Genomic DNA, 23891 nt, shown 5'->3' with positions numbered 1-23891 from the left:
TTTTGACAGTCACTCACTATACTTGATTGGTCTACTTGAATGTATAATCCACAATTCCTAAGTGTTGAGCCTAAAAAACATGAGTATTTGTTATGCTTAGTTGATTGTTCTGATCAAACCCTTTATAGCCCCTCAACTATTAAACATGAAAACCACAAATGTTTTATAGTTAAAAAAATCCTCAATGGATGAGTTATTGTTATGCTTAGCCAATCTACTTGACTAGATGATTCACAATTTTGCAAGTGATGAGTTTTAAAGAGGAGTATTGTATAGTGGAACAATCTTCAATTGATCTTAATAAATTTTTTCATGTGATAAAAGATGATCAAGAGAGATTAATCTTATTTATAAAATTTGATTGAGGTCAAAATCAAAGGATCAATTGTCTTACTTTAAACAACCTATTTACTATGCTCTCCCGTTTATTATTGTATCATTTTGGATTTAATATAATTTACATTTTTTTCAAAAAAAGATGGATGGTCCATGACCCCTCAAACACTAGACTTGAATGACATGAATCTTATTTTTATTGGTCAAACATTTAGTTGAAATCATACTTAAATTTTTAATTAAAATATTTCTAAAAGTTATTCTTATTCTTGTTGAACCATAATATTTCTACAATAAATCTTACCTTTTATTTATATTTTTTGAATAAAATATATCATAAATAAAATCTTAAAATGGCTTTAAATGTAATTAAAGACAAGTGTTGGGTGTGAGATGTAAGAAGTTTCCCACAGCTGTAGATGTTCCACGAGGTTATTTGTATTGAAGTGAACCGACCACCAGCACCCCCTCATTGTTGCACAATACACAAAGTTGTGGTCTAAATGCAACCTTACCCCTCTCTTTGAATTAGCTTCACTTCACAGTCGCACCAACCTCTCTCCCTTACTCGCACGCGAACGATCACATACAACACAAACAGTACTCTGCCTCTTGGTGCAAATCGAACCTAGAAACCTCAATCCCTTACCCTTCCATGGCGGCAGGACTCTCCACCGCCGCAAACTTAAAGCCCTACAATCTCCTCCAACCCCCAATCCCTATATCTAAACCAACCCCACCACTCTTCTTCAACCCCTTAAGATGTTTCCGTCGCAGTACAATCCTTCGAGTTCGACCCAGAAGAAGAAGAATGAGTGGCTTCACCGTTTGCGTCCTCACGGAGGATCCCAAACAGATAAAAAAGGATGAACAAGAAGAACAAGTGAATCCTCAAGTTGTGTCGGCACGAGTGGCAGAGAAATTGGCGAGAAAGAAGTCCCAGAGGTTCACCTATCTCGTTGCGGCTGTCATGTCTAGCTTTGGCATCACCTCTATGGCAGTCTTCGCAGTTTATTATAGATTCTCTTGGCAAATGGAGGTATATTAATTATAATTAATTCACACTTATTATAGTCTAAGTTTGCGCTATTTTTTGCATCTGAATATTGGGTTTGTGTTGGCATAGGGTGGAGATGTTCCTTGGTCTGAAATGCTAGGCACATTTTCCCTCTCCGTCGGTGCTGCTGTAAGTCCTATATCTTTATTATGAAATTGGGTTTATTATTCAATTCTGGGTGTTGAATTCAATTGGGCATGTCTAATTTTCAGGTGGCTATGGAACTTTGGGCAAGATGGGCTCATAGAGCTCTTTGGCATGCTTCCTTGTGGCACATGCACGAGGTCTGCATCCAATTTTTCATATTTTTTTTGTGATTTGATTCGATCAATTATTTTAGACAATTCACCAAGAAAATTGAATAATTAAGAGTTATTTTTATTATTTATCTTATTCAATAATAATAATAAAAAAAAAAACATGAGCTTGAGTTGTTGCTTTGCAGTCACACCATCGACCAAGAGAGGGACCGTTCGAGCTTAACGACGTTTTTGCGATAATTAACGCTGTCCCTGCGATCGTTCTTCTCTCATACGGTTTTTTCCACAAGGGTCTGGTCCCTGGCCTCTGTTTTGGTGCAGTGAGTCAGTGTATCTTTGATAATCTAATTTTTAATTAATCCCTTAATTAGGATCCATTAATTAATTGTAGTGATTTGACGGTAATACCCTCCAAAAACTGTGAATAATGGCATCCTCATAATCTTTGAGCAGGGCCTTGGAATCACGGTGTTTGGGATGGCCTACATGTTTGTCCACGATGGATTGGTTCATAAGAGATTCCCTGTGGGTCCCATTGCCAACGTGCCCTACTTTAGAAGAGTTGCTGCTGCTCACCAAGTAATTATATTTTTCATTTTCATATGTTTAGCAAAGCAAATTAGAGAAGGAAGGTGTTATGCTTTTGTGTGTTTGTTTCTGTTTCTTGTGGAATAGGATCTGAATTATGATCTCATGACCTTGAATTTTTGTGGTCTGTATTCAGCTCCACCATTCGGACAAATTCAACGGGGTGCCATATGGCTTGTTTTTGGGACCAAAGGTCAGCCACGTTCCTATTTCAGTTATCTAGTATTTTATTTAAATAGGTTTCATAGACCCCACAGAAGAAGACTTCTAGATCTTTTAATTTTGTATTTTATTTTCAGTTTCATTGTTTTTTATGGTTTCATTAAATTTTTTAATAAATCTCTATTACTAAAAAGGTTTTAAATTAACTTTATTCATTATAAGAACTTTGCTTGAAAACTTTCACAAACTATGGCGCGATTTGTTTGGCAAATAACACAATTAATGAGATCAATATACTTTATCTGACTTTTTTTTCAAAAAAAAAAAAACATTACGCAGTCAGAGACTAGGTAGTTTTAGATCTGACCCAATGATAAGGTACGTAAAGTTCTTATTTCATATCCCTAAAATAATATTTTTTATCTATTAATAGTATTTTTAAAAATTAAAAATTTAATAATTACTTTATAAGTAATATTAACTTATTACGAGGAACTAAATGTTTTTTTTTAAAATCTCGTATGCTTTTATGAGATTGGAAGTTCACATGTTCTTGTATTAATTTTTTTTTAAAAAAAAAACTGAAAGTATACTGCAAATTTTTGGTACAAACACTGCAAATTTAAATTCCATTTAATTTCGTGAGATTGGAAGTTTACATCTTTTTTTCCCCATAGGTATTTACTTCACTATAAGTTAATTTGCATATTTCTTCCAGTGCTAATACCCTTTGTGTGATAAAATATGTTACAGGAAGTTGAAGAAGTGGGAGGGCTGGAAGAGCTAGAGAAAGAGATAAGTAGGAGAATGAGGTCCGGTTCATGACCATGCCACTGGTATTAGCTAGACTTGTTTGAAAGAATTGAGGGTAGAGAAAGGGAAACAATTCAATTAATGAATGAAATGATTTGAATCTTTTTTTTTTCTTTCATACAGCTATTCATATTATAATAGCAGAGCATATAACAGAAAAATAGGGTTAAACGTTTATAGATGTATAAACAGATCAAACATGTGTCAATGGAAATGTTCTAATTGCAGCATAATACAGCTGGATATTTAAAGCCATTTAAAAGCCTATTTGTAATTGCAAATCTGTGATTCTTTCCTTAATTAGAATATAACAGCTGCAGCATAGGAATTTAAGGTAGTTTTGCTAATTTCCAGGGCTGAAAATCAGCTTGTATTTATTTGTAATAAGCAATATTCATAGGGGAATACACAGAGGGGAAAAACAGTTTTTACCCTACACTTTTTATTAGTTTGACATGGTATCAAAGCTGGGTCATGATCCCAGTCTAGCCTAGCCTATATGTCTTTGTCCTTTTGCAATTCTTATCCTAGTTTGGTGTCCTAGTTCAGATCAAGTTCTTTCTTGGTTGTTCTTCAGCTCATTCCTAGTTTGAAATTGGTTCTACATGACCAATTTTTTTTATTAGCCTCATGTCTTCTTAAAAGTATGACGTCTTTATGGTCCACCTTAATGGCAAGAATTACTCATCCTGAGCATTTCAACTCAAGATATTTGTCACCGGTAAGGATCTGTGGGGTCATATTGATGGAAGCAACCCCACTCCTAACGAAGCCACCCACAAGGAAGAGCATGTCAAGTGGGGTCATATTGTTCTTGCTCTTGCTACCTCTCAATCTTGGCCACTATACCAATTAGATGTCAAAAATGCATTCCTCCATGGTGACCTCAAGGAGGAATTTTACATTAAACTTCCCATTGGTATGATAACTCCCTTATCTAATGATGTTTGCAAACTCAAACGCTCTTTATATGGCTTGAAGCAAACACCTAGAGTATGATTTGAGAAGTTTCGATCCACTCTTTTTGGTTTTTCATTCACTCAAAGCTAGTATGACCATTCTCTTTTTCTACAAAGAACTTCTAAAGGCATAATGATTCTTTTTGTTTATGTGGACGACATTGTTGCATTTCCAATTATGGACAACTCACGTACTGCCTGGGATTAGAAGTTTGTTAACAACCAGTAGACCATTTCTTAAATCAGCACAAGTATATTCAAGATTTGGTCCAATTAGTCGATCTCACCAATTCAAGCACTCTTGATACCCCTTGGAAGTTAATGTTAAATACAGTCATGATGAAGGTTCCCTTCTTGAAGACCTGATTTTATATTGCAGGTTGGTTGGTAGTCTTATCTACCTAACCATAACTCGCTCGGACATATTGTTTGTTGTCCACATAGTGAATAGGTTCATGCAATCCCCTCGGCATCTCCACCTTTCAGTAGTCCATCGCATCATCCAATATCTTCTTGACATTTCCAATTGTGGCTTATTTTTTCCTACTGGTTCTTCACTCCAACTTTGAGCCTATAGTGACGCTGACTGAACTGGATGCCGGGACACAAGAAAATCCACTATTGGTTGGTGTATGTTTCTAGGAGATTCTTTGATTTCTTGGAAATCCAAGAAACAAGACTCTGTCTCTAAGTCATCCACTAAATTGGAGTATTGTGCCATGTTTGTTGCCTGCTCTGAGATAATTTGGTTGTGTGGCATTCTTGCAGAACTTGGTTTTACGCAAACTCAACCAACTCCATTACATGTTGGCAACACAATTTATCATGAACACACAAAGCACGTAGAAGTTGATTGTCACTCTATCCATGAGACCTATGACTGCAGAGTTATCACTCTACCTCATGTCTCCACTTCTATCCAACTTGTTGACATCTTCACCAAATTATTAACTCGTCAATGCCACCATTTTTTAGTTGGCAAATTGATACTTTTAGATTCAGCAAGATCAATTTGAGTGGGGATGTCAATCAAAATAGAAATGTTCTAATTGCAGTATAATACAACGGGATATTTAAAGCCATTTAAAAGCCTATTTGTAATTGCAATTATGTGATTATTTCCTTAATTAGAATATATCAGCTGCAGTATAGGGATTTACGGTAGTTTTGCTAGGTTAAAAATCAGCTTGTATTTATTTGTAATAAGCAATATTTATTGGGGAATACACAGGAAAATAAATAATTTTTATCCTACACTTTTCTTAGTTTGACAGCATGGTCCGTGCCTTCAGTTATTCATTTATTCGATCTCTTTTATTTTATAAAGAGAAAATGAACATGGTCTGTCGTCTGCGCCTTCATTTTTTATTTAATTTTTTACTCATCACTTGTATTTCAAAAAAAAAAGAGAAGAAGAAAAACATATATCTTGCCCCACCCCCAAATTGTGCCACTGTTGCGTGATAACTTCCACGGGGTATGAAGCTACGTATTGCAAATTTGCAATCTAACCAGTAACCAATTATGGAGGAATCATAGAATAGCGCCACCATTTACATGCTCTTTGGACTTCATCTTGAGCAGAGTTTGTGACTATATAAGTAATTTTCTTTGAGAGGAAATAAGACATTCTTTTTTCTTCTTGAAGTCCGCGAGTGTTAGTTTTAGTTTGACAACGAATATAGAAATTTGGCTAAATTTCCTTCTCATAACAAAAATATTACACTTTATTTTGTTGAGATATTGTTTAAAATATATGCATTTTTTATTTTTTATTTTGAATTTTTTTTATATATGATCGAAAGTTAATTGAAAGCTTAAAAATTAGCTAAAAGCTAATAAATTAATTTCTTATATTTAGAGTGTTTGATAAAATTAATTGTTGAAAATGATTATAAATGTAAAATAATATAAAATGACATATTTATATAATTTTTATTTTATAAATAAAAAATTACATTTTTAGATGTTATAATTCTAGGTCTTTCCATTAATTTGAAATTCTTATCATTTTTTGTTATAAAATTCTTATGTTTTTTTATTTAAATGATCAAATATATTTGTTAAAATTTTAAAATAAATAGTGTAAATTAAAACAAATAGTGTGATGTAAAAGGAAGAGTCTTATTAAAGTATTAAGGGTAAAAATGGAAATAATATATATATATATATATATATATATATATATATATATATATATATATATATATATATATATATATATATATATATATATATATATATATATATATATATATATATATATATATGTGGAAAGTAACAATTTTTAAGTTGAGAATAGAGAAATTTCTCATGGCATTATCTATTTTAAAGTATTAAGACTTGAGGACTGAGGAGGTAGCTTTGTTGCCCACTCCTTTTACACTCGCGTGCTTTTTTCATGTTTAATAATTTGAAAAGAAAAAAATTGAAATAAAATTAAGCTTGCAATTATAAAATTTAAAATATCATTAAAATTAAGTTCTAAGTACTCATTTATGATATAATTATAATTATAATGCACAAAGACTTGTTTTTTTTATTAATTCATGATTAAAAAAAGTACCCTAACCTAAAATCTAGTGCAGACAATAAACTCCATGAAGACCATGACAACCCTAGTGGTTTTTATCCTCTAAATTAACAAACACGTATAACAAATTAAATATCAGTGTAGTGTAGCCTGTCAATTCAGTCCAGGGTAAAGGCCAACTTCATGGTTTCGTAGGGATTATACTTTCCATATTGATCGTGCTTTTTGCTTGCACATACCATATTAGTTTGTCTGTTATCTTTCGGTTTGGTTCTATCATAATCTTTGATTCGTGTTAGTCTTATATGCTCGTTTCTGGCTTTACCAATTAGTTTAGCTCAAATCGCAACCTTAGTGGTTCGTGCACTTTTCCTATGTGGGGTTTAGTGATGTTTCCATTTTAGTTTAAGTTTATATGTGTGTCAAATTTGCGAAGCATGTCAAAAGGCTCTGTCCATCGATTTATTTAAAGAAACAACAATTGAGCCTAAGGGCATGTAATTTAAGTCTTCTTGGTGCAAAAGTGCAAATAATATCTAATATGGATAAATCTCATGATTTGTTTTCTTTAACATCAAAATCCATTTCGATCTCATAATTCTTATATTTTGGACTTACTATATTTATTTTCCGCCTTTATTAGACTCTTACTCAAATCTCTCCTAACTACACACGTACCCCTACACCCTAACGGTGTTTAATTATTTCAGTTAAGCCCAAACTGTGACCATATTTCTGTAGTGCATGCAAGACCTTACGTCCAGGTTTTTTTGCTCCCAGCTAGTTTGAAGGAATTTGTATAGCATTGATGTAAAGGGCAACGATCACCAATTGACGCAAAAGATGCACGATCCTCCGGCTAGGATGAGTCCCACAGTATACCATGATGGGCCACGTGTCCGTTGGAAGCCGAACAAACACGAGCTATCACCGTAGGAAAAGAAAAGTCAAATTTTTTCTAGAGTACCCTTTTCTCATCATCCGACACGTGTCCCACCACCATTCGTTCATGTTTCCATTCCCCTCTCATCGTCTCGTCTCATGTTTTTGTTATCTCTCCCCATTCGGTTTTCACCTTTTCTTTTCCCACACAACTACGTTTTCATTCTAGATCCAACCACTTCCATTGCCACCAATTCCTGCTTCTTGTTTATTTTGCTCCCATACCAACACTGTGTGTTAGATACTCAGATCTCCTCCCCCCTCTTTTCTCTATGCCATTCCCCCAGGTTTGATTCATTTAAAGTTTGCATTTTTTGTTGTTGTTGTTGATGGGTTCCTTTTCTTTTAATTTTCCCTTAATGGGTATTTGGATCTGGTTTTTAATTACGCGTTGGTGCGATTGATTTTCAAGGAATTTGATGTTTTTAATTCTGGGTCGAGCAGATCTTATGGTTTTGGAATGTGGGGTTGCTTGGTTTTTACTTCAATTGATATGTGTTTGGTGTTCCTAACATTTTGGGTGGATCTGGTCAGTGTTATAATTATATTTTTTTTCGTTTTTTGTTCTCTCTGATTGCAAATAGAATTTGAGCGGGTAAGAAAACGTGGTCTTCTGCTCTATTCCTTAAAAATCATTAAATCAACTCACCGAAGATGAATAATTTGCTTGAAATTTGGTGGTTATTCTGTTCAGACGATGATTCATCGTGTTTATACATTATAAAAGTCGTTGAAGGACTTTAATTTCAAGCTACTTTTGTTATGCACTTTTGACTTGGTTATTAGGTGGGTGGGTATTGGTGGATGAATGGATTAATTTAGGATGAATCGGTTAATACTTAGTACTGGTTATTACTGTCTCAGTTGTCAACGTGGTTAAAGCAGTCTTGATGCGATGTGGACATCAGTCATGTGGTTTTCATATGGATCAAGTCTTAATTTGACTCGTTAAGTTGTTATCATGATCATATGGCTTTTTGTGTTTCCCAGCCAATAACGGAAAAGTGTGTCGTTGTTTCTGAATAATTTATTAGTTACTAGGTCTGATACAAACGGAAAAGTGTGTCGTTGTTTCTGAATAATTTATTAGTTACTAGGTCTGATACAAATTACAGTGTTCAAAACAAATATGTTTAATGTGTCTTTCTGCATTAAACTTTCACCCCTCCCTGCATTTTTGAGTCCTCAACCTGTCCTTAACAAATTTTGGCTAGACACTTGATTTGAGAACAGCTTGATGTACTGTTTCTGCATTTAATTAACATTTTTCAATCATGCTAGTGTTTTCTTTTCTTTCTATCTTTTCTAATCAATGAATATTTTATGCATTATTATTTAAAATGATAGAAATGCACCACTTCTATTGTTTTTTAATCAAACCTGTTTAATGTTCCAAAAAATTGGAAATTAGTTGTTACAATTTTGATATAAACATTTGAATCTCTCTATATCTTCTGCTCATGCTATTATGTTTGTGTATTTATCTTTATGTGAATGAATATGTCTCCTCATCTTCGTGATGATTTAGCTGTGTTTTTGTTTATATTGCAGCTAGGAAGGGTGTACTGGAATCAGAGTGTAGCTGTGGGGTACGGATTTATTACTAGTTTTGTAGAGAATGGGCAAGTGCAAGGGTTGTGGGAAGTTAGGAAGAATGGGAACAACAAATGGGTCTATGAGTGCTTATGAATTTTCGTTGATGTTGTCTCCTGTTGTTTCTTTTTGGGATTGTATATTCCGTAAAATGAGGTACTCCTACAGACCTGAGTGGGTGTAGTGGTTAGAATGCGACTTTAGTACTAGTCTTGATACTTCAACTAAATAGAGTATATTAGCATAACAATTTAGGGAAATGGGAGAAATTATAAACAAAAAAATATATACAGCTTTAAAGAAATTCTCTTGAAGGGATAGGAGTTCACAAAAGTTAATTTTTAAAGTATTTATATAGATAGTGAGTTCTATGGATAACATGGCGTGTAATAAAGGGCAACATGTGAGAAAGGCAAAGAAGAAGCAGGTGAAAGACAAGTTGGATAGACTGAAACAGGCTGAAAAGAAAAAGAGGCGCTTGGAAAAAGCTCTAGCTACTTCTGCTGCCATCATTTCCGAACTGGAGAAAAAGAAGCAGAAAAAGAAAGAAGAGCAACAAAGACTCAATGAAGAGGGTGCCGCAATTGCTGAAGCAGTGGCTCTGCATGTTCTACTTGGCGAAGACTCAGATGATTCTTGTAATGTTGTTCTAAATGACAGTGGATGCAAGACCTGGAATTATAATCACAAGCTTGGTCTCTTCATGGGTGAACGAACAGCTTGTTTTCCTCATCTAGATGGTGGCACGTGGTCTGTCTCTGCGGAAAGTGGCAAATGGTCCTTCACATCTGGCCCTCTTGAGAAGAATGTCTATGAACCCCTATATGAAGAAGCACGATGGGGTCCTACTGGATTCTCTGTTGATCTTATAGCAGCACAAGCAGCTAGATCACTCCATATTGCAAAAGATGCAGATGAAGCAAGGATTATCTTCTAATGGAATGCTGAATGAAGTCTTGTTTGTGTCTTTTCTGGTCACTGATGAAGTTTTAATCTTCTGTTATCTTACTGGAGGTTGTCTTCTGTATATTATTATATAATATGTGCTTGTCAGCTACGTTCTGCTTCAGTTGTGACTGAAGAACTTGTTGCTGTGTCACCATATTTTCTTCTGATTTTCATTAACTGCATGCAATACTGCTAATTTTCTATGGAGTGACTTTTCATACTCTGAGTGTAATGGAGATTTATACTTTTTTTGTGTTGGTTACAAATAATATAAATGCTCGAGTGGAACTCAATGACTCATAATTTATATATACTTGCATTAATTGTGGCCTCTTGGATTACGTCTCACAATTAGTTCTCTTTCCATCTTGTACAGTATAGTTCTTTTGGTAGGATTAGTAGTTTAAAAAATGAATAAGCAACAGCTCTATGTGTTGAATTCTCACTTTAGTTGTATTTATGCATATTAAGGCAACGCAGTTGGGCTATTTAACAATTAAGAAAGTGTTTGGATTAAAGTTCCCAAATCTAAGTTTGGGTCAAATTGTTCCCAAATCTTTTGATTCTAAAAAACTAAAACTAAGTTTGCATGTAAAATTTTAATCTCGTTTTTTAGGGATAACTAAATGTGTTTTTAAATTGATTTTATTCTTAAATATATTTTTGGATCTTTTAAAATAACAAACATATTTTATTTTATTAACTGAATTAGATTATCTTAGACATTCAATACATATTCAATTTCACTTTTGATGTTTTGCATTTAATAACTAGACTACAAAGCAAAGATAGTTACTGGTGAACAATGTCAACGAGGTGCGACCACTTTCAATTTTAATAAAATATAAATACCAGTATGCCAATCACTAATGAGAAGCTTTATTGATAATAATGTTCATGAGCAAAAAGGAAACATGGTGCAACACTACAGCATCTTATCTTAGGAAGGCACAATTAAGAATGTACTATAGTGCCAAGTTGGAGAACCAATATCAAGAATCATGATGATAGATGGTAGTGTTATTTAGCATATGCCTTACAGTTGACAAGACTAATTTCTTTTTTGAGGATGGAGTTCGTGGCTATTGGCTTCACGCCATTGACTTTTGAAGTTTTAGTGCTTGGCAAAAGAACCCCATATCTCATGGCTTACATCATAACATGCATCATATATACACTCTTGGTCTTGGATCCTGTTTGCTGCAGTTTGTCCATATTCTTTTCTCATTTAACTTAGATTTTTGTTCTAATAAATAATGTTTTAATTTTACATCAGTGTTTTCTTTGTGCATTATGGATATTTTTAATAAATAAAATTTATAAATTAAAATAAAGTGATCATTAGATATTTTATTACTCTCGTATATGAATTTGATAGCAAATATTTTTCATTCCTAATTTTTAATGTTAAAAATATTTGCTTTTACATTTTTTCTTCTATTCTCATATCATTATCATGAGAATAAAGATTATCCTTTTTATTTGTAAGAAAAAAGACCAAAAAAATAAGAGGTTTGAAATTATGGGATCATAAAAAAAATATAAGGACCAAGTAAAAATCGATAAGTTTATAAGAATTAAAATGTGTTTAAATATTTAATTAAAAGTATGGATATTTTAAAAAATTATTTGGAGTTTTCATATTCGTATCAATGAATTATAATATGATAAAAAAAATTTATAAATTTGGACTTTTAAAAATAGAGCAAATTATACTCAACTCTCTAAGTTTTTGACTTATTATACTCTGTACCCTCCGTTAAAATGCATTTTTTTTTGGCAACCTAAACTATCACCATTAATTGACGGTGTTAATATTTAGTGCAAAGTGAATAAACCTTCCACTTAACTTGACGGTATCCCCCTCCACCACCACCCTCCGCCGTCAAATACGACACATCGATCGCTAGTTGTGCCGCTCGTGTTTTCCTGCTCCTCACTCCGTCGGAGACTTGCACGGTTAAACTGTGCATTTTGTGGCGCTGCCTCCGCAAATTTCGTTTTAGTGCGGCAAGAATGTGATTTCCTATGAGATGATCTACTAAGGTCTCTTTTCTTATATGTAATTTATTTTATCAATTTATACTCTTTTCATCTAAATTGCAGAATGGAAAGCAGGGAAGGCAAATCAATTTCTGATTTGGAGGAAGAATTTTTTCACAAATTCAGAGATTTCATGACAGGGTAATTTCTAATCTTACTACTTTTTAGCTTTTTGTATTTTTCTATCTTCCAAAAATCATTGGTATACATGTGGTACTGTGGTAGTTAAATTTGTTTAACTTATGTTTGCTTTACTGACGCTGACCTGTCAAAATTGAAAATTTTCATCTGAGATTGTTCTTGTTAGGTTGAGAACTACTTCATATGGAGTAATATTTTCGTTTTGATGAATACTACCTTACCAGAATCATAGTTTTATGTGGATCTGGAAGGAGCTTCAAATCTATGTCTAGATGTGTAATGAAATAATTGAAACAACAATTTTATGACGGTACAAACATTGTAAACATCAGTAGAAGTTCTCAGAGGATTTTGTTGTACTTTTTTTAGTAAGACAAATGATCACGAGGGTTTGATTTTAAGACATCCTATATACCATGTAAACCCTAAGCGGTAGTTCACTCCTAATTGCTTCAAGATAATTGATTCTGCATATGAAATAACTATAGATGATCCTCACTCTTAGGAGTTGGAGGTGATGATTACTGATTGAATGGAATGGCATGGTAGGAAAAAATATTTAAAAAGTTAAATAGTTAGGAAATGGATAGAATGCATTATGAAAATTTCTTGGTATATTCTTAGGACTTAAGAGACAGGGCTAGACACACACACTCACACTCATACATACATACAAGGAGTCAAGGACACAATTATATTCTGTACTCTTTTTATCACATAATATATATGTATAAATTTATATTTCTCAACAGCTACCCTATGACAGGATTACAAAGATTGATGAGTTGGGAATTGCTGGAAGCAAGCTGCTGTCTGGCTTTCAACAAGCACTTGGTAGTGTTTAAGAATTTTGTTTAACACATGTTAGCTTAAAATAATGATATTGCTAACTAATCACCGATGTTATAACTTTTTACTTTTATTGTGCAGAGTTTATTAGGAGGCCTCCTATAGACATGAATTCTAAATTAGTTCACAAGATAATTGTAGCTAATGAAACTGAGAGAGTTAAGGCCTATATTAATTCTGGATGTAGGAAGCTAAATGAAAGTATCCAGAGTGTAACAAACTGTAAGTACCATTTATTTTTTTGGTGGTTAAAAGTTTAAGGAGAGGGTAGGTTGTCTCATTCCAATGTTAGGGCATGCCTCAAGATCCAACCAGGGCTTAGTGACACATAAGTACAGATTTTTTTAACCCTTTTTTTATTGTGTATGATGTATTAAGGATGATGTTGTTCAGTCCATTTTGATATTTTAAAAGTAAGCCTATGAGCTTCTGCAAGACTGTTAGCAATGAATCTTCTTTATTCAACAGGAATATGATGGAGTGATTTCGTTTTTGTGCAATGTTAAGTTAATATTGAATTCTGCAATGCTATTTTTATTTCATAATTTTTCACAAAACTATGCTCTTGCAGTTTTACTAAAGTTACTCGCTTTTATTCATGAATTTTGTTCTCATTAAATTACTGTGCTTGATTTTCATTCTTGTGATAAATAGGAATTAGCAAAGCATTTTCTTCATGGTCAGTTTAGTTGGGTTGACATTTCTTGCTGTTAGGATCTAATTGTAAGGTATGGGACTTAAGTCCCCCATTGGAAGTATGGGATTCTAGCCTAGGGTTTACAAGGTTTTCAACTCTCCAACTACAGCAGCTAGCTTGTGGTGTGGTTCTCCCAAGATTCTTATCAATTGATATTAGAGCCTTTCACCGTGTCTCTTGGTTGCATTGTATTTTTGCCTAGGATTAGCAAATGACTAATGCACAGCCAGCTTGTGTGGGTGTTGAGGCTGTAGGTTTGGTGGGATGTTGGGATCCAATTACAAGGTATGAGACTTGAGTCTCACATTGGAAGTATGGGATTCTAGTGTGGGGTTTATAAGGCCTTCGGTTCTCCAGCTAAATTATCTAGCTTTTGTGATGTGGTTCTTCCAAGGTTCTTATCAATTGCTTGCCATCTTGTTTCTTTTCATCTATCATTCCTCCTTTTTTCATTCATTTTCTGCTTCCCTCTAATTCTTCTATGCCTTTTTTTTTATTCAAAAGTGAGTTTGCCATGACATGTCTTACTGTTGACAAATTTTGATTAATGTCACAAATAAATCATATTTGATGTCTTTTGTTCCATAAAATATCTGTGCTTGAAACAACATTATACAATTTTTTGTTATCAATTCTCAATTTAAATTCTACTCATTTAATTTTATTGCTATTTTTCTGACGACTATGTAACTGTTTCGATATGGCAAAATCTGCATATGGAAGTGCGCTCATGCACACATGGACTCTGTAACCATATAAGCAAAGGTATGGCCTCTTTTTTTTTTTTGATTGATCCCTGACTGCTGTGCTATGATAAGCCTATATATATCATATCGTAGAGTTGAATATACATTTCTCTTTTCAATATTGAAAGAGAAACTTGTTACTTATTTGACCACTTGGACCGTTGCCTTTATTCATAATTGTCTTCAGCGCTGACTATTTCAGTATGTCTAACATTTGACATTTGTGCTTGGAATAAACAGAGTGGCCACTTAATGAAGATGTATTCCAATTTGGAGGAATCTTCTTTGCATTTGTCAATATTGGTTTCTAATCTGCATTACTTAAGCAGTAACGGACTTCCTTCCGGCGCTCCTTTGTGAAAATGTTTTAGTAGTTGATACTAAAGTTGTGTTTAACGAAGTGGCTATCATTAATGTAAAGTCAATGTTGACTTTGTGTGTGAATATATTTTCTTGGGATGTAAATCTAATGTCATAATTGCCATGGTGATCTTGTCTTCTTTGTTTAAGTATATACTTTTTAACCTTTTTTTAATTTTTTTTTCTTATTTTTACTATCTTAAGAGAAGTTTTGAAAACAAGTATTTATTTCCAAAAATTAATCTTTCCTAAACATGCACTTAGTTTCACAATTAACTTGTCTTGCAGCTAAGGAAATACTTAATGAACTTGAAGGTCTATTGGGGGATGTAACAAATGCTATTCAGACTACAGATGGAAATTTATTAGCACTCTCTGATCTGGATTTTGATGTTGAATTGAATGAGCCGGTAACCTATAATGATTTGGTAATATTATTAATTTTTTTGGAAGAATTTCTAATGCAATTGCTATCCTTTCCCTACATATATTCCTTTGATTGAGTTTCTTCCCCTGCTTCCCCCCTTCCCCCAAGAAAAAGAAACCCCAATCACTCTCACGTTATGATCTTTGTTATATCCTCATATAACTTGTTATATCATATCCTTTATGATTTTGTCCTCGTATATCTCTGGACCCTGCTATTTAATACATCTTATTGGAATTGAAATGCTGATTGGGAGTTAAGTCAAGCTTGTTATAATTATCTTTACAAATAATACCTGTTACATAGAGCTTGTTATCCCCTCCTCTAGCCTGGACCCTTAACTCCCGCAAAGAAAGTGAACAGCTACACATAATAATTGTGGGATGAGACTCATGTAATGCAAGGTCATTAACCTCTTTCTCTTCTTGGTTGGGAAGTTGTACATCTCCACTAAATTCAAGAATCATTTACATCATATAAATGTAATAATTGAATTCTTGCTCACTAGAACAGTAATGACACCTTTACTCAGGAGGAAAAGGATGCTTTGTCTCGTTCTCAAAGTCCTGATGTCACAACTACCAAAAAAAAGAAAAGTATCGATGTTCCACATTTAGCTATGGTAATGGCTTTCATATACAGCATGGTCAAGCAAGACTATTTGATGCAGGTAATTAATGAATGATTTCTTTGTGACATTACAATCAGTAAAATGAAGAATCCTTAAAATCTTTGCCTTTTGTTGCAGGAAAAGATTGTTTCTGCTTTGGATGTCAAGATGCCATCAGAAGAACTAGAAAGCTACTGCCAAATGTGGTCTTTACGCCCCTTCATAAATGATGAGATCGTGCATCAAGCTTGGGAACATATTCACTGAACCGTATTTTGTTATTATAAAGAATCAGTTACCATTAGGCTGGATAAAATTATAATGCTATAGAAGCACCATTGCTTTCCTAGAATTTCACTTTATTTTGACATTGGTCCTCCTCCCCCTTCCCCATTTTTGCTAACAAAAAATAAATAATTTGATTTGATGTTAATTTAACGTTCAGCCTTTTACAACTCTCTCAAAACTTCAATTTTCATAATGTTTATTGTGTTGTAAATAAGAAGATTATGAGTTCAACTCCTATTAATCAAAATTATAATTTAACCTTTTTAATTCATACGTTTTTTTTTTCCTAATTTTGTCATTGTTTTAAACTTTTCAAAAAAAATTTATTAGTTATTTTATCATTTAATCTCATTCTTTGAAATATCTGAGTTTAAAAAGGAGCCTGAACAGTAAATAGTTCTTCTGTTCAAAATACCAATAATGTAGAGTGACGATGGTTTAGGATAATTAATTGTCATGATTATTATAATTCTTTTCATTCTTAATCTCTTGGGAATATTCTCATCTTTTTAGAATTTCGTTTTAGGAGGGACTACTTGGTTCTTGTTCTATTTAAGTGAACATTCATTCCAATAATTCAATAATAACCTCAATATATTTTCTTATTGAAAGGGAGCACAACTTGGGGATATAATAAGCTAATGAATGAATAGTCTATAATGAACTAAAGATGCGAAGTGTCAAAGTTATTTGTTGCAGTTAGCTAAAAGAGCCAATGGATTAACGATTACTCTATTCGTGTTTAATTAATTAAGACAGCGTACATGCATGCATGATATTGTTAATTAGGTGTTTAATTACCCGGAAGTTTTGGCACACAAAGCCTTGCACAGAATTCATGACAGAAGTGGTTGCAGTTTTTGGACAAGGGGTCATAGGAATATCCAGGCCATTCTCTACTAAGTTGAGTTAAGATTTCTATTACCTGGAAAAAGTTGAAGTTAGTTTCCCCTAGAACAAGGGATTTACGATATTTATACATCGTGTTCTTTCCCGCAGGGCATCTAAAAACTCCAGTATCTCCTCCCTCACAGAATCCAAATGACCATTCATCATCTCCATAAACCTGCTGTCAAAGAATGAACCACAAATACTTTTCATGCATGCACTTAAAAAATTAATGCAGGCCCACCTAACCTGTTACATAAACCATTTTATGTATATCTTATTCATATTTATAGCACGGTTAATAATACTATACTACTTGGTTTATACACTCACATTTTTAAAAAAAATTACCGATCAATCCGATCAATAAGAAACAAACTCATCTCATCCCTATACTTCCTATATAACAACTTTAATCACCATCATACAGATTCTTGCACATGTCCCGCAGTCTAATAAACTGAAATACAATATTTTCTAACTTTTTTCTTTACTAATAAAACACATACACAATTATAAAATAAAGAATATTTATATCAAATATATAGGCATAATTTATTAACATAATCATTCATTTGAAGTCAAACACAATAAATAAAGTATTAAACTAAATGATTATTTTTATATATTTATTATTTTGAATATATATGAAAACATTAATAAATGTCAATGCGGTGTGCAACATTTTCATTTTATTTATTAGTCAAAAACTTATGAAATGGAGAGAATCCATTCCAAAGACCTCCCTGGACAACAAGGGCCAAAAGAAACAGTGCTAAAACTCAAGAATCCCACAAAACCAGAAAAACGAATTCTAATAACAATCATCATAATAATACCTTGACGAGTGCTAAAGAAGCAATCCAGGGTCAAAATTGTGAAAAAAAATAAGAGAAGGAAATTGAAGAAAGGAGAAATGACCTGAACCGTGCTGTGGAATATACCACCGAGACCAATAGTACCATATAATAAGCATCTTTTTATTGTTTATTTACTATAAAATTATAAAGTAATTAAATAATATTTTAGTAAAAAAAATAAATGTAAGAGACTGTTTTTATAAAACTCTCTTCAAGTATCTCTTACATGAATTTTTTTTATCAAAATATTATTAATTACTTTATAATTTTATAGTCAATAAACAATAAATATTATAAATTAATAAGATATATTTTCTCTGGCTTGCTTGCGTAGATTATAGAAGATGTCTAGTGCATATTAGAATGAGATTATAAGTATTATTGAGCGCGTGAATCAATTAACATAAAATGATTCTAACTTAATTAAAAGCCTTATTCGATTCTTGCTAAATATGCATGTATCTAATCATCCGAGATTCTCACGGTCATGCTTAGTATCGGTTAATAATGAAAAGTTTATATATAAAGCCGTGAGACTGAACAAAATAATATAGTAGTAGCGAGCACAGTGAAGCACATCACCACAGAAAATGTGGATAGCAGCTTCACGGCAATGGTATTATGAAGTATCATGTAACATGTAATGCATTTGGAATGGTATTATGAAGTATTCTGCTTTTAGTACTTTCATTCATGGTACATTTTTCTAATCAGGGGATTGAGCAAGCTCTGTTTGGGTGGTTTCTATTTGATTGAAAAGGTCGACTAGTGAGCTCATCATGATGTCTTCAATACACAATTTCTTCATTTGAACTTGAATTTGTACAGTGCCCAATGAGATGAATATGAGGGGGAAACAAGTTGATAAACTACCAGTAGCATCAATCTCAACTTCATTTCATAAAAATATGCACATATTCATCAAATTCATTTCAATTTTATTTTGTAATTGTTATTTCTCATGATTTATAACAAGTAACAAGTTGAAAAAATGCAAGAGATACAACCCATTAATTAAATGTGAACCAAGGTCCAATCCTCAATCGAACTTGAGCTTTTGAAAAGAACAAACTTGGCTTTATTGATTATCCTCCAGAGAATTAACAAGCGCATTTTAACAAAAAAATGAAAATATCTGTTAGTAAGAGCTCATCTAAAGCATCAAGTTCATACACAATGAACAACTGTTCAGCAAGACCTGTGTGTTGAAAAATCATATGGCAGAGAAGGCCATATAATTTCAACCAAATCTTCTACAACATCCATTTTGTCTCACGAAAGTTCTAAAGAAAATCATTACATATCTTTATTCAATGTTACATTCTACCAGAACACTAAGGAATGGAATTGAAATTAGATCTTTGAACTGAAATTCCAATTACATCATACAAACGGAGGACAAACCTATATAGCTCATGACAAATTTGACTGATTTAGCTCTAGAATAATAAGTACAGAATTGCTGTATAAAATAAATGAATAAATTATACTACAAAAATTGTAAGCCTCTCCAATATCAGACAAGAAGATATTCAAACATTTGTAAGAAGCTACCAATGAACTAGTACTATAAGGAGCCTTCCGTAGGTAAATCTTGCGAGTTATGGTTTTCATGCAATTTTCTTCAAAAGAAAACTTGATAGGAAAAAAAAAGCATGAAAGCTTTGGTACTGCTTTAATACCTCTTGCTTATATTTGCGGTATACACCTATCTCTATCTGCCTTCATTGTTCATTAACTGGGAAAACACTTGGCTAGTACTTACATCTGAAGAACAGTTATAATAATCCCTCTCTGTCCTTCTGTTGGTAGAAGGATTTCCAGGAATAACAGCATTTGTCACACTCACAGATTCCCTAGCACTGCTATTGGCATGTGGCTCACTTTCTTGGAGCTGAAGTGCATATTCCAAATTCCACAACACATCACCCATGGCTGGCCTGTCAACACCGTATTCGGCCAAACATTTCTCTGCAGTTTCACAAAATTTCTTTAAGGAGCTTTGTTGAATCTGTCCAACAAGATGAGGGTCAACAATTTGCTCCAGCATACCCTTTTGCAGCCATTCAAGTGCCCATTCTGCCAAATTCACCTGTTCTCTTGCAAGTTGTGGATCAACAGCAGGTCTTCCACAAAGAACCTCAAAAAGCACAACCCCAAATGAGTAAACATCTGACTTATCTGTAAGCTGCTGCCTCCGGTAATACTCGGGATCAAGATAACCAAAGCTACCTTTCACATTAGTACTCACATGTGTTTCATTGATGCATGGCCCTGACCTTGAAAGACCAAAGTCAGCAACCTTGGCCACATAGTTTTCATCAAGCAATATGTTGGTTGACTTAATGTCACGGTGGATGATTCCTTGAGCAAAACCGGTGTGAAGATAGTGAAGGCCTCTAGCCGCACCAATGCATATTTCAAGACGCTGCTTCCAAGAGAGAGGTGTTTGTAGTGATGAACCATATAAATGCTTCTTCAGTGGACCCTTTTCAACATACTCATAGACAAGTATCATTTCTGAATTCTCTTCACAGAAACCAACTAGTGAAACGAGGTGGCGATGGCGAATTTTGGACAGAACTGTTATCTCAGTCTGGAACTCAGGAAGGCCTTGTCTGGACCCTGGCATGCCTCTCTTGACAGCAACCTTCACATTGTCTCTCAGTTCTCCCTTGTAGACCATACCAAATCCACCAGACCCTATAATCAGATTTCTATCAAAGTTGTTTGTTGCTGATTGTATTTCAGCAAAAGGGATCTTCATGCCAAGAAGTCCATGAGAACCAGGCTCAGAGCTTCTACTAAGGGAGCTCCCTCCAAACATACTCAAAGGTGTCCATCCAACACTTTCTACTGTCCTTTGTTTCGGTTTCTTGTTCCTGCATTTGGTACCAAGTAGAAAAGCAGTTACAACTAAAAACAAGACAACAATTCCTCCAGCAATTGAACCCACCAACACCCACAGATTCTTCCTCCTATGCACAACATTAGTACCGACATCATTGACCATCTTCATTATCTCTGCACCATTCAATATGGCATTCATCCTTATGGAACTGCTCAGCTCAGAAGGACCAACACTCACTTGAACAAAACCTGTGTCATCTGAATTTGTAACAAAATCCACATAGACAGGTGATGCAAGTGTGTGGATTGCAAGGGCTGACAAATCAAGATCCTTGTATGCAATGTACCCATTGATGTACACATCAAAGTAGAGCAAGTTGAGAGCAGGACTAACAATATCACAAAAATGCAACCTAACCAAGTGTGGAACACCACCAGGAGACACAGGGAAGTTCCAGGTTATGTTGAACCTTGAAGCCAAACTTGAGTTTTCCCTATTCATCTGCTGAGCTGTCATGTAAACATTTTCAGGTGCAATCTCTCTAGTTGCACCTCCCTTCTGGTAATTTGGTGTGTGAGTGCTCACTGCAGGCTTTGCAGCACCCTTAAACACCAGATAATCCTCATCAGGAATCCAAGTCCTCCAAAGGGTGTCATTGAAGGGAGTTATTTTCAAACCCCCAACATTGATCCTATGAACAGTTTCCAAAACCTGAGATGAAAGGCTTCTGTACTCCTCCACCCCAGAAGGACCAACCAACCTGGCTCCAAAATCTATAACAAAATCCACAGGGGCAGTAAACACCTCCAAGGCATTGACAAAGGCAAAACCTGAGTCACCAACAGGCCTAAACAAAATCTCAAGCACGTTTGACACAATCTTCAAAATAAACTCTTTGAGCAACACATCATTAGGTGGTTGGAAATTGCTCAACACCGAAACCCCGTTAACAGAGACGTTAAATTTTGCTGATTTAAGATCAAAACTTTGAGCCTTGAAGGGGGAGAAATGAAAACGTACCAAGTGGGTGCCGTTTTTCTTCATGTTGAACCTGTACCTCCCAGTGCTTCTGAAAAGTCTGGCTGTGTGGTATAAAGTAGGCAAATTTTGAGGTGGCTTTTGGTATGTGAGTGAAATGGAATCACCTGAAGATAGAAAAGTGGAGCCTGAGTCAGTGGAATCTCCCACGAAGACACGGTTGAAGAGGGAAGCATTGCTGTGTGATCCACAACTAAGAAGAAAGTTATCTGTGGTAGAGAATGAAACTGAGAAAGGTATGAAAAGAAGAAGGATAAAGGGTATCAGGTTTTGGGTGTTCATTGAAGAGAGAGAGGTTTGGTTCCTTGAAGAGTGTGACGTGAGTATCAGGCTCTGAGGAAAACTCATGCCATGAGTACAAGTTAGAGGATACAAAAGGGGAGTGTGAACAGAACTGCAACAAGAGGACAATAGAGACTGAGAGACAGTGACTTAAGTCCCATTGAAGATTTGAGAAGGAAGATGTAATATAGTACATGAATTTGGTCGATCAAGTCAAAGGATTGCACCTACTTTCGCATTTGCTTTTGATGGTTATTTGTTTATAAAATCCAAATATTTTTGGACGTTTCACACAAATCTGCATTAGTTTTCTCTGTTCAACTTCATATAACGGTAGAAAACAAGGACTAGATTTTAACGAATTAAAATGCTAGTCGCATGCAAATCTAAATCCGGATACAGGTTTTTTATAATGCACATGCTAATGCTAGTTGGTAGTTTATTAATTAGATAGATTTGAACTCATAATATTTTTTCTTTTTTTTTTAATTATTAAGTTAATGTTATAATTCATAATATTATAATATAGGTTATTTCATCTTAATTTTTCATCTTGAATTCGAATTTTAATACCTAATTACTTTAAATAGTAAAAGAATTTTGCCATTCATTAAATAGTTTGGTTAAGATGTGAAGGATAAAATCACTTTGTATAAAAAAATTCTTACATTAACATTAGGTGAAAAACTTTGGTGAGATAAACAAGGGACTATTGGATCAAAAAATTAATAAATATTTGTAGTAACTTAATAACATGGGGGAGATATTTTTTAAATAAAAAAAAACTGCATGCAAAGATCATTTCTCTATAAGTTACATGCTAAAAAATCTAAGAAAAAAAGACAAAAATATATGTAACACTGTCTTAAATCGTTTTTCTAGCATGCATCTTAGACTTATATCAAACTCAATTTCTGATAAATAAATATTTAACATATTTATTAATATTATGTTTAAGAAATAATTATTTAATGATTCAAATTTGTCAAGGACCCCGGATAGAATTTGGTTTCCTTTCCTCAAATGGGTCTTTCTCCGAGTATCCTCTTAATTCGTTATGAAATTTTGTACTAAAACACTGCATAAATAATTTTTTGTGAACATCTAGGATTCACATACCGCGAAAAGATTACATGTCACACTCACACATTTGACAAGTTTCCTCAGGAGAGGTAAGATTGTGTATGTACCTTTCCGATTCAAATCTCCAATTGGCAACCACATAAAGTTTACACGCGTCTCTAGAGCCTTATCGTATGATATGATATAGTGGGATACAATTAAATTGTTAATGTCTTCCAGTTCAAAAAGGCATATGCATGGTGCATGCCAGCTTTACAAGGTAGTGCCCGATTAATTTATTCTTTGCACCGCTCTAATATGATGCTCAGCACTTTCTGGAATTTATAATCTTCATGTCACACATCACATGCCATGGGTCAATACCACTAGATTTTTTTCCTTACACTTGTATTAGTATATTTTTTTTTAGCAATTGAGGTCACACATGGCATTTGCTTAGTGCCTCAAAGCCTCTATCTCTAAGGTCTTCTTCAATATGTCGGCATAGAGGCAAATATGGTTGCTTGAAGCCATAGCTCAGCATTGCACAAAATGACA

At 33.9% G+C, this 23891-nt stretch overlaps 4 protein-coding genes across 6 annotated transcripts; 3 read left to right on the top strand and 1 right to left on the bottom strand.

The window, feature by feature from the left end:
* The first annotated feature begins 810 nt into the window (after positions 1–810).
* BCH4 (beta-carotene hydroxylase 4) lies at positions 811–3470 on the top strand. The gene is made up of 7 exons (NM_001254504.2): positions 811–1375; positions 1463–1522; positions 1606–1677; positions 1839–1973; positions 2107–2232; positions 2378–2434; positions 3157–3470. Exons 1-7 carry the CDS (start codon positions 992–994, stop codon positions 3226–3228), a joined length of 906 nt encoding a protein of 301 aa, NP_001241433.1. The 5' UTR covers positions 811–991; the 3' UTR covers positions 3229–3470.
* A 3695-nt stretch (positions 3471–7165) lies between these two features.
* Positions 7166–10312, top strand: LOC100802248 (uncharacterized). The gene is made up of 2 exons (XM_014772946.3): positions 7166–7937; positions 9202–10312. Exon 2 carries the CDS (start codon positions 9614–9616, stop codon positions 10178–10180), a length of 567 nt encoding a protein of 188 aa, XP_014628432.1. The 5' UTR covers positions 7166–7937; positions 9202–9613; the 3' UTR covers positions 10181–10312.
* A 1596-nt stretch (positions 10313–11908) lies between these two features.
* On the top strand, positions 11909–16416 carry LOC100801714 (uncharacterized). Of its 3 annotated transcripts, none has more exons than XM_006606080.3 (8): positions 11909–12209; positions 12298–12375; positions 13142–13209; positions 13306–13446; positions 14645–14686; positions 15316–15455; positions 15987–16124; positions 16203–16416. In XM_006606080.3, the coding sequence occupies exons 2-8, from the start codon at positions 12299–12301 to the stop codon at positions 16329–16331; spliced, it is 735 nt and encodes a 244-aa protein (XP_006606143.1). In that variant the 5' UTR covers positions 11909–12209; position 12298; the 3' UTR covers positions 16332–16416. The 3 variants fall into 3 exon arrangements, with proteins under 3 accessions (XP_006606143.1, XP_003556123.1, XP_006606144.1); XM_003556075.5 differs by having other exon boundaries at positions 11951–12209; positions 15316–15437; XM_006606081.3 differs by lacking the exon at positions 13306–13446 and having other exon boundaries at positions 11955–12209.
* Positions 16417–19386: 2970 nt separating this feature from the next.
* Positions 19387–22646, bottom strand: LOC100801169 (probable receptor-like protein kinase At5g24010). Its single transcript, XM_006606079.4, has one exon. It carries the CDS (start codon positions 22335–22337, stop codon positions 19815–19817), a length of 2523 nt encoding a protein of 840 aa, XP_006606142.1. The 5' UTR covers positions 22338–22646; the 3' UTR covers positions 19387–19814.
* Positions 22647–23891: the final 1245 nt, after the last annotated feature.

Source organism: Glycine max, chromosome 20, assembly GCF_000004515.6.
Source record: "Glycine max cultivar Williams 82 chromosome 20, Glycine_max_v4.0, whole genome shotgun sequence".
Lineage (NCBI taxonomy): Eukaryota > Viridiplantae > Streptophyta > Magnoliopsida > Fabales > Fabaceae > Glycine > Glycine max.
Note: the sequence above shows the minus strand (reverse complement) of the source record. Positions and strands in the feature narration are given on the sequence as shown.

Bases quoted from the DNA above. Each gene is read 5' to 3' on its own strand.
- BCH4 (NM_001254504.2), top strand. From the start codon at position 992: ATGGCGGCAGGACTCTCCACCGCCGCAAACTTAAAGCCCTACAATCTC. The intron at 1,678-1,838 runs GTCTGCATCCAA...GTTGCTTTGCAG, and splicing joins CCTTGTGGCACATGCACGAG to TCACACCATCGACCAAGAGA. The intron at 2,435-3,156 runs GTCAGCCACGTT...AATATGTTACAG, and splicing joins GCTTGTTTTTGGGACCAAAG to GAAGTTGAAGAAGTGGGAGG.
- LOC100802248 (XM_014772946.3), top strand. From the start codon at position 9,614: ATGGATAACATGGCGTGTAATAAAGGGCAACATGTGAGAAAGGCAAAG.
- LOC100801169 (XM_006606079.4), bottom strand. From the start codon at position 22,337: ATGAGTTTTCCTCAGAGCCTGATACTCACGTCACACTCTTCAAGGAAC.
- LOC100801714 (XM_006606080.3), top strand. From the start codon at position 12,299: ATGGAAAGCAGGGAAGGCAAATCAATTTCTGATTTGGAGGAAGAATTT. The intron at 13,210-13,305 runs GTAGTGTTTAAG...TTTATTGTGCAG, and splicing joins TGGCTTTCAACAAGCACTTG to AGTTTATTAGGAGGCCTCCT. The intron at 13,447-14,644 runs GTAAGTACCATT...TGCATATGGAAG, and splicing joins TATCCAGAGTGTAACAAACT to TGCGCTCATGCACACATGGA.